At 37.5% G+C, this 21016-nt stretch overlaps 1 protein-coding gene across 2 annotated transcripts in view; it reads left to right on the forward strand.

Moving 5' to 3' along the window:
• Positions 1-21016, forward strand: part of SEMA3C (semaphorin 3C) — a 184429-nt gene that overhangs the window by 120928 nt on the left and 42485 nt on the right. For both annotated transcript variants that reach the window (XM_060107565.1, XM_060107566.1), the window contains exons 11-12: positions 1467-1611; positions 9484-9706. In XM_060107565.1, coding sequence (XP_059963548.1) covers positions 1467-1611; positions 9484-9706 — 368 coding nt within the window. The remainder of the gene's footprint in view (positions 1-1466; positions 1612-9483; positions 9707-21016) is intronic.

Here is a 21016-nt window from a genome sequence, read left to right on the forward strand (position 1 = left end):
TTTTAAGGAAATAATTTGAAGACTCATGATGCAAATAAAACTCTTGGCATTTCTATTATAATTTTTATTTCAATAGCAATCTAAAGTGATAACTATCAACACACTAAACCAGTTTTCATGTTCCATGTGACAGTATTTTAGATATTTGAAAATAGCTTTGTTTTCTAATTTATCTGGAATGCCCAATCCCAATTATCATGTATTTCAAGACAGTTTAGCATAATCTCATCCTTTCCTGTGTGTATTCCTGTGTACTCATTTTACACCAGGAATGTTACTAGAATTCAACACAATACTCCAGTTGTGATATGGCCAATTCAGAATGTCCTTTTCATCAGACAGTCAACTACAAAATGAAAATCTAAAGATTTTACCATTCTTCTCTAGTGGGGGAAACGTGGTATAATTGTAAACTGTAATGAGCCATTCACAGTAAAAGAATGTCACAGGGATATTGATTATAAATCATATTTACTTTGTCCTATAAGATATCTAAAAAGATGTCTTTCAGGATGAGTTTAACTCCTGTTTTAACAAAAGAAATAGTCTTGATTTAACTCACAAAGAATTGAACAAAGCAAAAAGAGCCAAATTCTTAAGAAAAAAAATGTTTGTCTCAAAAAAATATTTCCCTAGTTTCTGTGTTTCCCTAGTTCTGTTTCCCAACACCAATAACTTTAACATAGAAAAAATGTTGTCATTTCTGACTATTAATGCTAATTATTAATAATATATCTTGGTTTTCTCAATGGGCATCTAAGTTTCCCATTAGGCATCTAATTTAAGAGAAATATGTGATTCAGAAAAATGTTGGTTTCAGTCAGTCTGCCTAGTGACAATGGAAATAGTTTTCAATATGCATCCAAATAAATTTTATGAGAATTTATTGACTAAACATAATTTAAGGAATCTTTTTTGGACTCTATTGTTTACAGCAGAGTAGCAGGGAAAGTTTACAACAATTTCTCCAACTACTATTTAGGACAGCATTGTAAGAATACTCTCACATTGAAATAATCTTAAGACAAAGAGATACAGTGTTCTCTTATTAATGAGATTTATTTCTGTGAGGTAAACTATGATAGGTTATGTTGATACTGATTTAGAATTCAAATCATATTTTTAATAAATCATCAATTCACTTTTTGTTTAATATCTTCTGCAAGATAAACCAGTTGGAAATTTCTTTGACTTGTCCTATATTTAGGACAAGTACATTGAGTACTTTTCTATAACTTATTGTCTACTACCTCCATGGGTGAACTAAATGTTTTGCTGCTTTTCATATCAATGGCTTATTTCAAAACAGTAGAAGTTTTTTAGTTTTTTACAATGTGTACCATAACATTCAACTTTTCCATGATGAATTACATCAACTTTTTATCACAAATTTTACCATTTATTTTTAAAATTGTATTTAAATTTTAAAAATAAGAAAATTAATATCTTTCTATTTTCTTTTTTAGCTCAGTTTTTAAAGGTTCAGCAGTGTGTGTGTATCATTTATCTGATATACAGACTGTGTTTAATGGTCCTTTTGCCCACAAAGAAGGGCCCAATCATCAGCTGATTTCCTACCAGGGTAGAATTCCTTATCCTCGCCCTGGAACTGTAAGTATCCAGGAAACTTTCTTTGCTATTTTACTTTTTAAAAAAATATAAGTTACTAAGAAATGAATGTCATGCTGATGTTTATTAAATACAAATATAGACCTACTGGTATACTCATTATAATTTTTCAGCTCACAGGTTCTTAGAGTTGGGATCTTAAAAATATTTATATTAAAGCATTCTGTACAATTTTTTCTAAGCACTATTGATAATAAAATCTCATTTATATTTCAAGACAGCTGGATATGCTAGATAGGGAAGAGACATTTTCCTAATTTTACTGGCATAAAAACCATAGCTTGGAAAGTGTTAACATTTTGGAGGCAGCCTAAGAATTTGAATGCTAGTTGCTTTTCACAATCCTTCCTTATATTAAGGAATCTCATCTACTTTAATGAAAGAATAATCATGTGAGAATTAGTTTAGAGATAAATCATGTGGAGATATTTCAATTTTAGGGAGATATTTAGTTAAAAATTATACATTGTGTATATTTCTCAAAGAAATAAAATGGTATGTGTGAGCAAGTAATGACAATGAAAGTGATGTAATTCAAATAAAATATTTATAAAGTTTTGAGGCATACAAATATAACCATGCCTTGCAACATTGTAGTATTAAGGGATACATTGTAAACTACCTTTTCCAGCTGAAGTTACAGACAGTGCACTGGCAGATTGGAACTGAGTTTTTCTAGGACAATGATCACAGTCTTAGTTTTTAATTTGGACCATAATAATGCTGCATTGCATTCTAAAATATTGATTAGTTTCTGTCTCTGTAAAATGTCATACAACACACTGACTGAGAGGAGATGTTACACAATTGACCAGAGGAATATAATTCTCTTATATCCTTGCATTTCATAAAATAAGGTTATATTTATAAATTGGGCTGGAGGGAAGTAAAGAATGATTTTTTTTAAATGAAGGATATTTATTAAAATAATATTTACTTAAAATGTTTTTCTTTTTATTTGAATATGAAATCCCCTTTGTCAATATGCTTTCAGACATTCATTCCTCGTAATTTTTACTGACTGTTGTTTCACTTTAGTTTTGTGTTATTATTAGAGTTTCTTTGCAATGCATTATTTACTCCTTTGTTTTCTCATCATCTTAAAGTATACTGCTGTCAAATGTTTTAAAAATAGAAAAAAGTGTGCTAAGCTTCTAAAGAACATGTTTATTCAAAATTAAAAGGGCTCAGGTTTGGTTCCCTGGCTAGGAAGCTCAAAGATTACTCATTGATATGTATTTTATTAGAACAATTAACTTTTAATTAATTTTGGAAAGATTATCAGAATTGCTACTTATCCAGGAAAGAATTGTTTTAAAAAGTTGTGGTTAATCACGGCTGGCAACAAAGTCTTAACCATATAATTACATTCTCCTTTTAAATGATTTCACTTTGATGCTTATAGCTCAACAGAGGATGGAAGAAACATTTAATTATTTGGTACCACACAAGGAAAAGAAGTCAACAGATATATCCATCTTAGGGTACCTCAAATTGGAGTGTGTTGGATAAGAAACAGGGTTTACATAAGAGAAGGGAAAGCAAGGGGAAGCTGAGTAACTTTCAAATTCCATCATAACTGAAGGCTCTCATTATTTCATTGAATGTAGTTCATGTATTTTCAAATGATTCACTGATAAAATATCCAAAGATTTGTCATATTTTTGAGAATTGCTTGCTATTTGAATTTGACCAAGTCATTGCTTCATCTTAAATAAGCAAATTAAGAGATGGTTGTGATTATATATGCTTTCATCAGTTATTCTTTTGAACAAAATATATATGGGATTAGTACAGGAGCAAATGATTTGTAAACTGAGTAAAATTCCATTTCCCCAAAATAAAACTTTAAGAGAAACCTCTCAGATACAGATAAAAGAGAGCCACACTCATTGAATCAGGGTTCAAGGTCTCAGAGCCTCAGTGAGTGTGTGCTGGAGTTAGCTTGTACCTGGCTGGCAAGAAGAGATTGTGTTCACCTCATCTCAATTGAGGGCATCACAGTAGCAACTGGAAATCAGCCATGGTGGGAGTACTACACCATGGAAATTGGCAGATGTTACAAATCAGGGTTTTTCCCCTAAAGAAAAGCACTCTCCCTGGTCCTGCGGTGCCTCATAAGACTCTTCACCCAATGGCAGCTCTAAAGGACTCTGAGAAGAACACTCATGTTGAATAGCAATTATCCTACATAAAATGTGAGACTAGATAAATCATTTTTAGTAAAATAATATAAACCAACGCTAAATTAGAAAATTCTGCGAACAGTCCCACTTTTCACTCTTTCTGAACTCCTAAGAATAAGCATTTTTTCCTTTTCCAAAGCAGTGTGAAATAAGCCAGGGCTTAGTGACACACATCTGGAGGAGACTCCTTGAAAAAAGGGAGTGAGTAGTCAGTACTTGAGACATATTTCTATAATGTGGTTTCTTACATCTGGTGCTGAGACCAGAGCAACTCCTTTAAATTAAAAAAAAAAAATTGTCAGATGAGTAATCCTTAGGGAGTAAAAGAGGCTGGGTGGAGGAATGACCTCTGGAACTGCTCCTGGAAAAGCACACCTCCCTGAAGATGTAGTTCCTCCACACTTCACTGAACAAAACACCATGAAGTCAGCTCTCTGACTCAGAGTGGCCAGTATCTGTCTCTTTCTTGGGCTTCTAAGGTTTAATATCACCTTCATGTAGCCAGAAGACTTACAGCCAATTGACCCAAAGCATTCTTTTTCTCTAGGGTTAAGAATGTTGCCTCTGAAGCCTCCCAAGGTAGGATCAACTATGATCGCCCTACTTTATCTCCCTATACAGTAGTCCAGTTGCCAGGTCAACCTCATAACTATATGACTGGATTCTTAAAGAAATGACACTGGCAGAATTCCTATACCCTCATTCTAATGTTCCTGGTAGGTGCTTCTTTTAAAGCAGAATTGATAGCTGTGTTAGCAAACTCCCAACTAGCAAGCCCAAGTCACCAGGAAGAAGCCTGCCAATTGTGTCATAATGTTTTTCCATAAGTAATACAAGTTTGTGGAAGAAACAAGACACCTTTGGTATGTTGCAAAGGGCAGCCAAGGACTGCAGATTCTCTCTGTGGCTGAGCTAACATATTACATTATTCTGATACAACATGTTTAAGCTTCTGTAGAAGATTGTGTTTGCTTATACTATACTGTTAAAGCAGAACCTCACAAGTCTTCAGTTTTAACATCTGTTTATAACTGGACCAGAACCATCTGCTTCAATCACAGTGCTTTGAACAGGTCTACAACCTGGTGCAGCAAAAGAACACAGAAAATTCATGATCCTGACAAAAGTGCCAGCAAAAAGGTTTCCCTTTTTCTTGGGACCACTAACTATATGGATCATGTTCAAAGCATCTTTTGGTTGTTCTTACATTAGAAACAATTTTATTCCTCATAGACATTTTAAAACATAGCAAAGCTTACAATAAAATTGAACACGTGAGGCATATAGGCATGAAAAGTTAATTACATATTGTTTCACATAATTATTCAAGATACATGAATAAAGCAGACAATAAATATTATTGAAGTCTAGAGAAAAAAGAGGTCATCATGGGACAGCCCTGTTTGGAAAGGCATATAAAAATATATGAGATTGAGCTGGGCCTGAATGGTAGTTGATGTGGATAATTTGGATAAGTAAGGAGGGATGTTTCAGGCAAAGGTTACTGCATACATTACAAAGCAAAGACAGAAATTGATAAGTGAATCCTAGAAGCTCTGCATGGGCTAGTAGGACTGGAACAAAGAGCTCTTTTAAGTCGTGGAGGATAAATACAAGGAAGATGAGGGCCAGCTGGTGCATAAATAAAAGCCTTCAACTTTGTAATTCTTTGGGCTTTAAATAAAAGGCCTAGATTACCAAGGGTTTAAACATAAGATCAATTTCTCTCTGAACACAAGTTTCAATGACCAATGCTAGAAAGTAGCCCAGATTCTAGAATATCATTTAGTTATGTCCATTTATTTATCCATATACCACTTGTCCTCCAAGTGTTAGGTCAAGCTCCTTTTGAAACATGCCAGTCACTCCTTCTGTGAACAGTTTTGCATTTGTTTTCTGTTATCTGTCTTTAGCCTCAACTCCTACCTCTTTCTTTCACTTTGTGCTCTGTGATTCAGAATTGCCCCAGGATTTATAGCTCCGTAAATATTCCAAACTCTTTTTATTTTTTTTTAATCTCTAAAACTCTTCACTAATTCTGGCAGCCTTAAGTTCTCTACTATTCTAAATTCATTTTTAAAATAGTGGCTCTTATTGATCATGAACCAAATTCTGTTATTTATTTTATATTTATCTTAAGTTATAATTATATGTCTCAATTGTTATTTTACTTTGAATATGTCCATCTTCCTTACTAGAACACTTGTGTCTAGAAGACAATGGTAGCTCCCTATTCTTAAGTCCCCAACTGGGCACATCAAAAAGCATTTTGAATAAAAGCTGTCCAAAGAATTGACATATGAATTAATATGTGAATATATTAATGCTGAAGACTAGTATAAATGGGTGAGTGGATTAGGAGCAGATTCTCAAGAATACCTGAGAATAGGAAGGAAATTTGGCATACTTCCTTAACATGGCATTCTTATTGTTCCTGCATTTCACTTAGCACCTTAGTAATCAAAACACTTAAAATGTCTTTACTCAGAAAAGGAGTGCTTATCACCACTTGATAAACAGAAGCTAAGACTGGAGAAAAACAAACACTTAAAGGAGAAGTTTAACCAAAATTACTTAATGACTATTTGTAGAGCAAAATTATCCTTCTTAAGAGTGAGACAACAGCCCAATTAATGGACAAAGGCTTTATTTTATGGTAGCACGTGGGTGTTATATTATCCTGAGGTTTCAGTACACAGGCTTTCATATATCACAAGGTGAGGGATACGTAAGTCACATCTTATTTATACTTGGCAGTTTTATACTGAGCAAACTCACAGTTCCAGATGGAAAGTCTGCAAAGGGTAATCAATTTTTGTTCTTGTCACCATCACTGTCACTCATTCTGCGTCTTATCTGCAAGCTTTATGCCATGAATCAATGGAAAAATTAATTATTGTCAAAAAGAATTCTTCTGTAATTTTGATAACAAACTTTTACTAGGAGACACTTGTTTCTAAGTAAAAAAATTATTGTGAATATAAAACAGAAGTCCCAAATGGAGAACATTTGAATGAATATAAAATAATTGATTTGAGTTGATTTATTTGGGTTACCTATTTAATAACTATGGTTTTGAGCAACTGAACATAATTTTTATCTAAATTTCAACTACTATTAAGTAAAACCCCAAAACTAGACACTTACAATTTAATAAGCTTATCACTCATGAAAATAATTGCTAACTGGAAATTGTATAAATTGCCTAGTAATATATGCTAACTTTGGATCTTTCTGGAACTTACAAATGAGAATACTTGCAAATATTTAAGGAGACATCTCAGCTTAGCAGACCACCATTAGTGGTGTTTATGAAGGACTGGAACTATTTAAATTGCCCATGCATTTGTTCTTTCCATGTTTTCATTCAGTGAGCAATGTATTTCTAATTTTCCACTTCGTGTGAGGAATGAGGGTAGAAAAAACCCATAATACTACACTTTTCAGAAGTATGGTATGCACCCATCAGTTTAGAATACCCTCACATGGAATTTTTTGTCCTCCTTTGGTCTTTTAGTGTAGGCAATTTATAAACATGCATAAATACAATACTTCTTCCTAAAAGAAAAGCATATGAACCCCAGATGAAAGTCTACTTAATGGGATAATGAATGAGAAGCTTAGTTTTATTACTTGTCTCATTATCTCTCTTCAGTGAAGTCATTTAATTGCTCCTTATGCCTTTCTACAAAAAGAGAACTATATTTACATGTCCTAGAAAACAATTCTAGTAATGTTAACTGGTCAAAGTTAGTCTAAAAATTGCATTCAGGATGATACAGTTCAAATGAGTGAGAGCACATTCATAATCTGCTGAGTCTTATTTGCAAATGTAGGACTGCCTGGCAACACTGGCCCAGAGGCAGTGACATTGTAGGTCAGCTGTTGCATGGATTTAACCCAGAAATTGCCATGTTTTGTTTGGACCCTAAAGTTGTTTTTCTTTTTTTTTTTTCATTGAGTCAACATTAAAATTTTGGCAGATTTCACATAAAATTCCACATTTCTATCTTCTGTTGGAATATGGCCACGCTAGGCTTATATTCCTGCATAGGAGCAGTCAACTAGAAATAAGTGTTCACTGCCACTGTCGAATGCGGTATAATTTTCCTTTTATTACTGTCCCCATCACATCTTGCTGTTCACCACAGATGCTGTACCCATTGCTATTGAACAGGAAGTTTGCTTTGTTGCTTTCCTTTCACTTTGTACCAGATAAATGAAAGCTAGAACAGTAGTGCTTTTGTTTTAAAAAAAATGACCAAGTATTTTTGTTTCTGAAAGTAGAGGTATTGACAGTGTTTAATAGGGTTAGACAAATAATGTTTGTATGTTTTAAAAGTTTATATGTTGCTCATATAACTTAACACTCAGCTCCTATTAGTGAGTGTGTTTTAAGTTCCAAGCTTCAGCACCTCCCAGCCTACCCATGAGTTTGGCCTCAGATGCTCTGTAAATGGAATCCTCTTCTCAGAAGCCCTTGTCATGCTTCCTTTCCAGAACTGCTGAAACTGTCCAGCAGTCATTTTTAGATCTCATTATTGCTTTCTCTCTGCCCCTTTAAACTTGATGCTCTGAATCTTTCCTCTCCTCCCCAGAACTGAGGTGCCTGTTTCATACAGCCCCTGCACCAAAATTGGATGCCAGATATAATAGAGTAATTCACTCATTCAACTACTCTTTGTGGAATATTTAATATTCTTCAGCTTTATTATAGGTCTGAGGGTGAAATCATGAACACAGTTTACCCAGTTAAGACTAATTCACAGCTTACATTGTAGAGGAAGAAACAGAAAATAAAGATATAAGCCACAAATATATTACACCCAGGTAAATAGAGCTGTGAAGAAAAATAAAGCAAGCTAAGGAGATGTTTAGTGGAGATGGCAATGGAGAGCTATTTTTGTATGTGTCATCACCTTTAAGGAAGTAACTGTTGAACTGAGAACTTAATGAGGCAACAGAGAAAACCATGGAGCAAGTGCCAAGGTCCTAGACTGGGAGCTGGCTTGAGACTCAGGAAGAGCAAAAACTATGGGAGGGGTAGATGCAGATGCAGGCCAGACATTCAGGGGCTTACAGCCAGGCTAAGCTGTTGGGATTTTATTCTGAGAGTAATGGAAATCACTGGAGTGTTTTCCAGAGGGAAATTATAAGGTCTAGTTTACCATATCCAATCCAAGCTCCAACTTCGGAGAGCCCTCTTTAGGGAGAGGGGATCAGACAGAATAAAACTCTCGCAGATTAGAGTTCTGATTGAATTTGATAATGATAATCTAATTTAGTTTAACCAGTAGCAGAATTAGATTATATCCACAAGATTTTTTTTCTAACAACACTGGACCTGGCACAGAATAAGAAACAGAAAAGTGATGGATGAGAAGGGTGAAAATTTATACCGTTTACCAAATGGTGTCAGCTCCTCTCTGAAAACAAACAGTGCAGGATAAGTGGACTTAGCCTATTTAAATGATCAAATTATACACCTTGTATGTTCATTTTCTACAGATAGTACTATGCATAGTCATGCAGTTTTCTCCTCAATCGGTAGCAAATACACTTAAAACAGCTTGAGCTTCTAAGTATTTTGAAAAATAGAGGTCTTCTGATTATTATTAAAATAAAGCCACTATTGTATTAACTTAGTCCTTTAAAAAATTTTTTTTAGTGCCCAGGAGGAGCATTTACACCCAATATGCGAACCACCAAGGAGTTCCCAGACGATGTTGTCACTTTTATTCGGAACCACCCTCTCATGTACAATTCCATCTACCCAATCCACAGAAGGCCTTTGATTGTTCGTACAGGCACTGACTATAAGTACACAAAAATAGCTGTGGATCGAGTGAATGCTGCCGATGGTAGATACCATGTTCTGTTTCTTGGAACAGGTAAGTATTTGAGCTCAAACTAGCTTAATGTGTAGTAAAAGAGCGTACTTGCTACGGGCATGATATTGAAATCAGAAAAACTCCGGTGTTTACATGTGTCTGACTCTGAGGTGTTTTAGGTCTCCATGCTTCAGTTTCTACATCTGTAAAATGGAGTTAAGATAAATTACTTTATAGGATTGTTGTGAGGAACAAATGGGTTAATACATGTAAAGCACCTAGAACATTTCCTGGCATATATTGTGGTGAAATAAGGTAATGAGATGAATGAAGGGATGGGAAATTTTAAGCATGAGTGTTCTCTCAACTAAAACAAATACTGTGACCTCTTCATAAACACATGGAGCCATATATGCTTTCCTGCCATCTCCAGGACATTTCTTTATCAATTATATTATTATATACTTAATTCTTCCATTTCATCCTCCACTGAATTCTTGGTTTAGAAACCTTACGCCAGAAAATGAAACTAGGCCCGTACCTTCACCTACTGCCACCTCTGCTATACTGCTGATTTCGCCAAGCTCTTCAGTGTTCCCACAATAAGAAAATCCAAAATCCTTTAACCACTGAAATGCCTCCATATCCTCTTTGCCTCATTTGGCATTTTAGAATCACCCTACCTGTTGCTTCAGCCACAAGGCACATAATTTTCCTCTGTCTCTAGCAGTTCTCTCTCAGTTTCCTTCAGTAGCCTGGCTTTCTCCTCCTCATGAGTGTAGGTGTTTCCTGAGGTTCTTTGCATGGTCCTCTTATTTTTATGTATTCTTTGGCCATCTCATTCATTCATTTGGTTTTAATTAGTCTGTGCAAACAATCCCAGATGTATATCTCTAGTCCTTGCCATTTTGTGAGCTCAGTATTTGCATTTACAACTTATTATTAGGTAACACAAGTTGTATGACAGGTTAACATTTCAAACATCATGCTTCAAACTCAGTTTATTCACTTCTAAAACTCTTTAACCAATGCTTAATCCAGTCTCCCATATTTGTATTCATTACCACACATTCCTTTCAAGGTTCTGTTTCTCCTTCATGTGTCATTTCTCTCTAGGCATATCACAGTACTGGGTAACCTCAGTAAATATTTGTCAAGGTGAACTGAAAATCATAACTATATCCATTGCCACACATACAATGAAATGAATTCATAACTGATTGCAGAAGCTAATCTTCACTTGAAAAACACTGTGTTCTCCAAAGATGTTTCCTCCATATAAATAACTATAAAGAGTTTCTTTTAGCCTTGATTCTGATCATCCAATGTGGAGTTTGCATTTGAAAAAAAAATTTTTTTTCGTGAAATGATGGGGTCGTTTAGAGTCACATCTCTCTCTAATGTCTCATATTACTCAGAAAAAAAATGACTGTTTTCTTATTTTCCTTGTGAAGGCTGTCTTAAATGTAGACTCTTTTGTTCCCCAGTTTTATTGAGATATAATTGACATACATTACTGTATAAATTTAGGGTACACAACATAATGGTTTGACATATATATTGTGAAATGATTATTGCAATAAGTTTAGTTAACATCTATCATCTCATATAGATACAATAAAAAGAAAGAAAAAAATATTTTTTCCTTCTAATGAGAACTCTTAGAATTTATTCTCTTAACAGATTTCATTTTATCATACAACAATGTAACTGTAGTACATCCCCAAACTATGGGGGTGTATGTTACATCCCTAGTACTTAGTATCTTATAACTGGAAGTTTGTACCTTTTGATTGCCTTCATTTAATTCTCCCTCTCTCCACGTCTGGTAATGAATGTGGTTTTTCATTTGTTTTTGTTTTTGTTTCTTTATATTCCACATATAAGTGAGAGCATACAATACTTGTCTTACTCTGTATGACTTTTTTTCACCTAGCATAATGCCATCAACTTCGATCCATGTTGTCACAAATGGCAAGATTTCATTCTTTTTATGGCAGAGTAATATTTTAAACCACACTTCTTTTTCTGTTCATCTGTCAACAGACACTTAGGTTGTTTCCACATCTTGGCTATTGTGAATAATGCTGCAGTGAACATAGAGGTGCGGATATCTTCTCCAGTTAGTGTTTTTGTTCCTCAAAGGTGGACTCTGATATCACATTCAAGTTGTTTTTTCATGAAAGTCTACATAAAATATGTAGGTTTCATGGATGGAATTTTCTAGTCATTATAAACTGTTCAGCAGTGTTTATTTAGATAGAAGGCAGCAAGAAACATGCTTTTGCACAAATTCTTTGGCTTTTCTTACCACATAAGTATCTGGCAACTTTACATAGACTTTTTATGTTAGTATTTAAAAACTTGTATCATTTTGGAGACCTTCAAGATGGCAGAAGAGTAAGACGTGGAGATCAACTTCCTCCCCACAAATACGTCAGAAATGCATCTACATGTGGAACAACTCCTACAGAACACCTACTGAACACTGGTAGAAGACCTCAGACTTCCCCAAAGGCAAGAAACTCCCCACCTACCTGGGCAGGGCAAAAGAAAAAAGGAAAAACGGAGACAAAAGAATAGGGATGGGACCTGCACCAGTGGGAGGGAGCTGTGAAGGAGGAAAAGTTTCCACACACTAGGAAGCCTCTTCACTGGCGGAGACAGGGGTGGGGGTGGGGGGGGCGTGGGGGAGCTTTGGAGCCACGGAGGAGAGCACAACAGGGGTGAGGAGGGCAAAGCAGAGAAATTCCCACACAGAGGATCGGTGCCGACCAGCACTCACCAGCCTGAGAGGCTCGTCTGCTCACCCGCCGGGGCGGGTGGGGGCTGGGAGCTGAGGCTCCGGCTTCGGTGGATCCCAAGGAGAAGCCTGGGGTTGGCTGCGGGAACACAGCCTGAAGGGGGCTAGTGCGCAACAGCTAACCGGGAGGGAGTCCGGGAAAAAGTCTGGAACTGCCTAAGATTCAAGAGACCATTGTTTTGGGGTGTGCGAGGAGAGGGGATTCAGAGCAACACCTAAATGAGCTCCAGAGATGGACGCGAGCCACAGCTATCATCGCAGACCCCAGAGACGGGCATGAAACGCTAAGGCTACTGCTGCAGCCACCAAGAAGCCTGTGTGCAAGCACAGGTCACTATCCACACCTCCCCTCCCAGGAACCTGTGTGGCCCACCACTGCCAGGGTCCCGTGATCCAGGGACAACCTCCCCAGGCAAACACACGGTGCGCCTCAGGCTATTGCAACGTCATTCTGGCCTCTACTGTAGCAGGCTTGCCCTGCATTCTGTACCTCCCCCTCCCCCCAGCCTGAGTGAGCCAGAGCCCCGTAATCAGCTGCTACTTTAACCCTGTCCTATCTGAGCAAAGAACAGATGCCCTCAGGTGACCTACATGCAGAGGCCGGGCCAAATCCAAAATTGAACCCCAGGAGCTGTGCAAACAAAGAAGGGAAAGGGAAATCTCTCCCAACAGCCTCAGGAGCAGAGGATTAAATCTCCACAATCAATTTAATGAATGCTGCATCTGTGGGATACCTGAATAGACAACGAATCACCCCCAAATTGAGGCAGTGGACTTTGGGAGCAACAACATATGTATTTTTTTGCTTTTTCTCTTTTTGTGAGTGTATATATGTATGCTTCCTTGTGTGATTTTGTCTGTATAGCTTTGCTTTTACCAGTTGTCCTACGGTTCTCTCTGTCCAGTTTTTTTCCTTTCTTTTTTTTTTTTTTTTTTTTTTGCAGTACGCGGGCCTCTCACTGTTGTGGCCTCTCCCGTTGTGGAGCACAGGCTCCAGACACGCAGGCCCAGCAGCCATGGCTCACGGGCTTGGCTGATCCATGGCATGTGGGATCCTCCCAGACTAGGGCACAAACCCATGTCCCTCGCATCGGCAGGTGGACTCTCAACCACTGCGCCACCAGGGAAGCCCTCCTTTTTTTTTTTTAAGTACAGTTTTTATCACTTGTTATCATTGATGGATTTGTTTTTTGGTTTGGTTGCTTTCTTCTTTCTTTTTTTTTCTTTTTAATAATTATTTTTAATTTTAATAACTTTATTTTATTTTATATTCTTTTTTTCTTTTTTTCTTTCTTTTTTTCTCCCTTTTCCTCTGAGCCATGTAGCTGACAGTGTCTTCATGGTCTGGCTGGGTGTCAGGCCTGTGCCTCTGAGGTGGGAGAGCCAAGTTCAGGACATTGGTCCACCAGAGACCTCCCAGCTCCATGTAATATCAAACGGAGAAAGCTCTCCCAGAGATCTCCATCACAATGCTAGGACCCAGCTCCACTCAACAACCAGCAAGCTACAGTGCTGGACACCCTACACCAAACAACTAGCAAGACAGGAACACAACCCTATCCATTAGCAGAGAGGCTGCCTAAAATCATAATAAGGTCACAGACACCCCAAAACACATGACTGGACGTGGCCCTACCCACCAGAAAGAAAAGATCCAGCCTCATCCACCTGAACAAAAGCACTAGTCCCCTGCACCAGGAAGCCTAGACAACCCACTGAACCAGCCTTAGCCACTGGGGGCAGACACCAAAAACAATGGGAACTATGAACTGGCAGCCTGCGAAAAGGAGACCCCAAACACAGTAAGTTAAGCAAAATGAGAAGTCACAGAAACACACAGCAGATGAAGGAGCAATGTAAAAACCCACTAGGCCAAACAAATGAAGAGGAAATAGGCAGTCTACCTGAAAAAGAATTCAGAATAATGATAGTAAAGATGATCCAAAATCTTGGAAATAGAATGGAGAAAATACAAGAAACATTTAACAAGGACCTAGAAGAACTAAAGAGCAAACAAACACTGACAAACAACACAATAAATGAAACTAAAAATTCTCTAGAAGGAATCAGTAGCAGAATAATGGAGGCAGAAGAACGGAAAGTAACCTGGAAGATAAAATCGTGGAAATAACTACCTCTTCCTCCCAGAAGAGGAAGAGAAAAAGAAAGGGTCTGATAAAATATTTGAAGAGATTATAGTTGAAAACTTCCCTAATATGGGAAAGGAAATAGTTAATCAAGTCCAGGAAGAACAGAGAGTCCCATACAGGATAAATCCAAGGAGAAACACACCAAGACACATATTAATCAAATTATCAAAAATTAAATACAAAGAAAAAATATTAAATGCAGCAAGGGAAAAAACAACAAATAACATACAAGGGAATCCCCATAAGGTTATCAGCTGATCATTCAGCAGAATCTCTGCAAGCCAGAAGGGAGTAGCAGGACATATTTAAAGTAATGAAAGCGAAAAATCTACAAGCAAGATTACTCTACCCAGCAAAGATCTCATTCAGATTCAATGGAGGAATTAAAACCTTTACAGGAAAGCAAAACTAAGAGAATTCAGCACCACAAAACCAGCTGTACAACAAATGCTAAAGGAACTTCTCTAGGCAGGAAACACAAGAGCAGGAAAAGGCCTACAATAAGAAACCCAAAACAATTAAGAAAATGGTAATAGGAACATACATATCGATAATTACCTTAAATATAAATGGATTAAATGCTCCCACGAAAAGACATAGACTGGCTGAATGGATACAAAAACAAGACCCATATATATGGTGTCTACAAGAGACCAACTTCAGACCTAGGGACACGTATAGGCTGAAAGTGAGGGGATGGAAAAAGATATCCCATGCAAATGGAAATCAAAAGAAAGCTTGAGTAGCAATTCTCATATCAGACAAAATGACCTTAAAATAAACACTATTACAAGAGACAAAGAAGGACACTTCTTTGGAAGGGATCAATCCAAGAAAAAGATATAACAATTGTAAATATTTATGTACCCAACATAAGAGCACCCCAATACATAAGGCAAATGCTAACAGCCATAAAAGGGGAAATCGACAGTAACACAATCATAGTAGGGGACTTTAACACCCCACTTTCACCAATGGACAGATCATCCAAAATAAAAATAAATGAGTAAACACAAGTGTTACATGATACATTAAACAAGATGGACTTAATTGATATTTATTGGACATTCCATCCAAAAATAACAGAATACACTTTCTTCTCAAGTGCTCATGGAACATTCTCCAGGATAGATCATATCCTGTGTCACAAATCAAGCCTTGGTAAATTTAAGAAAATTGAAATCCTATCAAGTATCTTTTCTGAGCACAATGCTATGAGACTAGATATCAATTACAGGAAAATATCTGTAAAAAACACAAACACATGGAGGCTAAACAATACACTACTAAATAACCAAGAGATCCCTGAGGAAATCAAAGAGGAAATAAAAAAGCACCTAGAAAAAAATGACAATGAAAACACGACAACCCAAAACCTATGGGAAGCAACAAAAGCAGTTCTAAGAGGGAAGTTTATAGCAATACAGTCCTACCTCAAGAAACAAGAAAAATCTCAAATAAACAACCTCATATTACACCTAAAGCAACTAGAGACAGGAGAAGGAAAAAAAACCCAAAGTTAGCAGAAGGAAAGAAATTATAAAGATCACATCAGAAATAAATGAAAAAGAAATGAAGGAAACCATAGCAAAGATCAATAAAACTAAAAGCTGGTTCTTGAGAAGATAAAAAAAATTGATAAAAAATTAGCCAGATTCATCAAGAAAAAGAGAGAGAAGACTCAAATCAATAGAATTAGAAATGAAAAGGAGAAGTAACAACTGACACTGCAGAAATACAAAGGATCATGAGAGATTACTACAAGCAACTCTATGCCAATAAAATGGACAACCTGGAAGAAATGGAAAAATTCTTAGAAATGCACAACCTTCTGAGACTGATCCAGGAAGAAATAGAAAATATAAACAGACCAATCACAAGCACTGAAATTGAGATTGTGATTAAAAATCTTCCAACAAAGCCCAGGAGCAGAGGGCTTCACAGGTGAAATCTATCAAACATTTAGAGAAGCGCTAACACCTATACTTCTCAAACTCTACCAAAATATAGCAGAGGGAGGAACACTCCCAACCTCATTTTAAAAGACCACCATCACCCTGATACCAAAACCAGACATAGATGTCACAAAGAAAGAAAACTACAGGCCAATATCACTGGTGAACATAGATGCAAAAATCCTCAGCAAAATAATGGCAAACAGAATCCAGCAGTACATTTAAAGGATCATACGCCATGAACAAGTGGGGTTTATCCCAGGAATGCAAGGATTCTTCAATATATGCAAATCAATCAATGTGATACACCATATTAAGAAATTGAAGGATACAAACCATACGATCATCTCAATAGATGCAGATAAAGCTTTCAACAAATTTCAACACCATTTATGATAAAAACCCTCCAGAAAGTAGGCATAGAGGGAACTTACCTCAACATAATAAAGGCCATATATGAGAAACCCACAGCCAACATCGTTCTCAATGGTGAAAAACGGAAACCATTTTCACTAAGATCAGGAACAGGACAAGGTTGCCCACTCTCACGACTATTATTCAACATAGTTTTGGAAGTTTTAGCCACAGCAATCAGAAGAAAAAGAAATAAAAAGAATCCAAATCAGAAAAGAACTAAAACTGTCACTCTTTGCAGATGACATGATACTATACATAGAGAATCCTAAAGACTCTACCAGAAAACTACTAGAGCTAATCAATGAAGTTGGTAAGGTAGCAGGATACAAAATTAATGCACAGAAATCTCTTGCATTCCTATACACTAATGATGAACAATCTGAAAGAGAAATTAAGGAAACAATCCCATTTACCATTGCAACAAATAGAATAAAATACCTAGGAGTAAACCTACCTAAGGAGACAAATCACCTGTATGCAGAAAACTATAAGATGCTGATGAAAGAAATTAAAGATGATACCAACAGATGGAGAGATATACCATGTACTTGGATTGGAAGAATCAACATTGTGAAAATGACTATACTACCCAAAGCAATCTACAGATTCAGTGCAATCCCTATCAATGTACCAATGGCATTTTTCACAGAACTAGAACAAATCATTTCACAATTTGTATGGAAACACAAAAGACACCAAATAGCCAAAGCAATCTTGAGAAATAAAAACGGAGCTGGAGGAATCAGACTCCCTGACTTCAGACTATACTGCAGTAATCAAGACAGTATGGTACTGGCACAAAAACAGAAATTTAGATCAATGGAACAGGATACAAAGCCCAGAGATAAACCCATGCACATATGGTCACCTTATTTTTGATAAAGGAGGCAAGAATATACCATGGAGAAAAGACAGCTTCTTTGTACAGCTACAAGTAAAAGAATGAAATTAGAACACTCCGTAACACCATACACAAAAATAAACTCAAAATGGATTAAAGACCTAAATGTAAGGCCAGACGTATAAAACTGTTAGAGGAAAACATAGGCAGAACACTCTATGACATAAGTCACAGCAAGATCCTTTTTGACCCACTTCCTAGAGAAATGGAAATAAAAACAAAAATAAACAAATGGGACCTAATGAAACTTAAAAGCTTTTGCACAGCAAAGGAAACCATAAACAAGATGAAAAGACAACCCTCAGAATGGGAGAAAATATTTACAAATGAAGCAATGGACAAAGGATTAATCTCCAAACGTTACAAGCAGCTCATGCAGCTCAATATCAAAAAAACAAAAAACCCCATCCAAAAACGGGCAGAAGACCTAAATAGACATTTCTCCAAAGAAGATATACAGATTGCCAACAAACACATGAAAGGATGCTCAACATCATTAATCATTAGAGAAATGCAAATCAAAACTACAATGAAGTATCACCTCACACTGGTTAGAATGGGCCTCATCAGAAAATCTACAAACAACAAATGCTGGAGAGGGTGTGGAGAAAAGGGAAGCTTCCTGCACTGTTGGTGGGAATGTAAATTGATACAGCCACTATGGAGAACAGTATGGAGGTTCCTTAAAAAACTACAAATAGAAATATCATATGACACAGCAATCCCACTATGGGGCATATACCCTGAGAAAACCATAATTCAAAAAGAGTCATGTACCACTATGTTCATTGCAGCTCTATTTACAATAGCCAGGACATGGAAGCAACCTAAGTGTCCATCAACAGATGAATGGATAAAGAAGTTGTGGCACATATATACAATGGAATATTACTCAGCCATAAAAAGAAACGAGGTTGAGTTATTTGTAGTGAGGTAGATGGACCTAGAGTCTGTCATACAGAGTGAAGTAAGTCAGAAAGAGAAAAACAAATACCATATGCTAACACATATATATGGAATCTAAAAAAAAAAAAAATGAAAAACGGTTATGAAGAACCTAGGGGCAGTACAACAATAAAGACGCAGACGTAGAGAATGGAGTTGAGGACACAGGGAGGGGGAAGGGTAAGCTGGGACGAAGTGAGAGAGTGGCATGGACTTATATATACTACCAAATGTAAAATGGATGGCTAGTGGGAAGCAGCCGCATAGCACAGGGAGATCAACTCGGTGCTTTGTGTCTACCTAGAGGGGTGGGATAGGGTGGGTAGGAGGGAGACACAAGAGGGAGGCGTTATGGGGATATATGTTTATATATAGCTGATTCACTTTGTTATAAAGCAGAAACTAACACACCATTGTAAAGCAATTATACTCCAATAAAGATGTTAAAAAAAAAAAAGAAAAGAAAAAACTTGTATCATTTTCAAAAACAGTATTTAGGCATCTGTTTTTAATTGTAGTGGGAAGCTTCACTGATGATTGATTACAAAGCCACATAAGTCTCTTGAAGACTGTATCCTAATTGGATACAGTGCATGTTATGCCACTGCCTCTGCCAACAGCACCTTTCTTTTTTTTTTTTTTTTTTTTTTTTTTGCGGTATGCGGGCCTCTCACTGCCGTGGCCTCCCCCGTTGCGGAGCACAGGCTCCGGACGCGCAGGCTCCGGACGCTCAGGCTCAGCGGCCATGGCTCACGGGCCCAGCCGCTCCGCGGCATATGGGATCCTCCCAGACCGGGGCACGAACCCGTATCCCCTGCATCGGCAGGCGGACTCTCAACCACTTGCGCCACCAGGGAGGCCCAACAGCACCTTTCTGAATAGACGGTAACTCACTTAACCATTGAACCTTATCCTCATGGTTATATCAGACCACATTGTAATTTTTTTTTTTTTTTTCGGTACGCGGGCCTCTCACTGCTGTGGCCTCTCCTGTTGCGGAGCACAGGCTCCGGACGCACAGGCCCAGCGGTCATGGCTCACGGGCCCAGCCGCTCCGCGGCATGTTGGATTTTCCCGGACTGGGGCACGAACCCGTGTCCCCTGCATTGGCAGGCGGACTCTCAACCACTGCCCCACTAGGGAAGCCCCACATTGTAATTTTTTTTTTTTTTTCTTTTTGCGGTATGTGGGCCTCTCACTGTTGTGGCCTCCCCCGTTGCGGAGCACAGGCTCCGGATGCGCAGGCCCAGCGGCCATGGCTCACGGGCCCAGCCGCTCCGCGGCATATGGGATCCTCCCAGACCGGGGCACGAACCCGTATCCCCTGCATCGGCAGGCGGACTCTTAACCACTGCGCCACCAGGGAGGCCCTCCACATTGTAATTTTTAAAAGTGATTTCAACTTTTGTGAAACTCTAACAAACAGTATTTCGTGATGAAATATTTTCTGCCTGAGTAGATCTTGGATTTCTGGGGAAATTTCTTCAGAAGAGAGTTTTCTGTGCTTGTTTGCTGCTAAAAGTGAATTAAATAGACTTTTCTGAAATAGAACTTAGGAGAAACACAGGTCACTGTTCCCAGGATTTCTTAGCTTTGTGTATCTAAATGTCTTAGGAAGGATATAATATGTCTTGGTTGTTGTCTAAATCCCCAAGTACAAAATAGCCCTTTAGTTGTTAGAAATAAATAATGATGCTTCAATTATTCCCACATTCCCACAATGAAGCAAGCTGCTCTCATGGCTTCCCTTTTCTCTGGACCTTCGTGGAGAATTCAAAGAAATTTGATGAAGACATTGGTTGTCAAAAAAGTTGTCATAGGAAAAACTTATGTGACAGGTCATTGGAATGCAAATACGTATCTTGTAACTGTATCCACTTTGACTATTATGAATGATTTGTAGTTCACAGAATCTCCATAGTAGTTGTGTGGGCTCAATGCCCAATAACTGTTACAGTTAGTCCATTACAGTGTACTACTCTGGCTGAGCTTGAGAGGCTGGTAATCTGGCTTTCCACCCTTCTAGGACTGCCTCATTAGTTTTCTGTGCCATCAGCTCACAAAATAAACAAACAAATAAATAAATACGTATGTACATATGTACATTTATAAGTAAATAAATAGAAGGAAGGAAGGGAGGGAGGGAGGGAGGGGAGAAAGAAAAGTAAGCTTTGTCCTGTCATCTTTTATTTCTTAGTT

This window comes from Mesoplodon densirostris, chromosome 9 (genome assembly GCF_025265405.1).
Source record: "Mesoplodon densirostris isolate mMesDen1 chromosome 9, mMesDen1 primary haplotype, whole genome shotgun sequence".
Classification (NCBI taxonomy): Eukaryota; Metazoa; Chordata; class Mammalia; order Artiodactyla; family Ziphiidae; genus Mesoplodon; species Mesoplodon densirostris.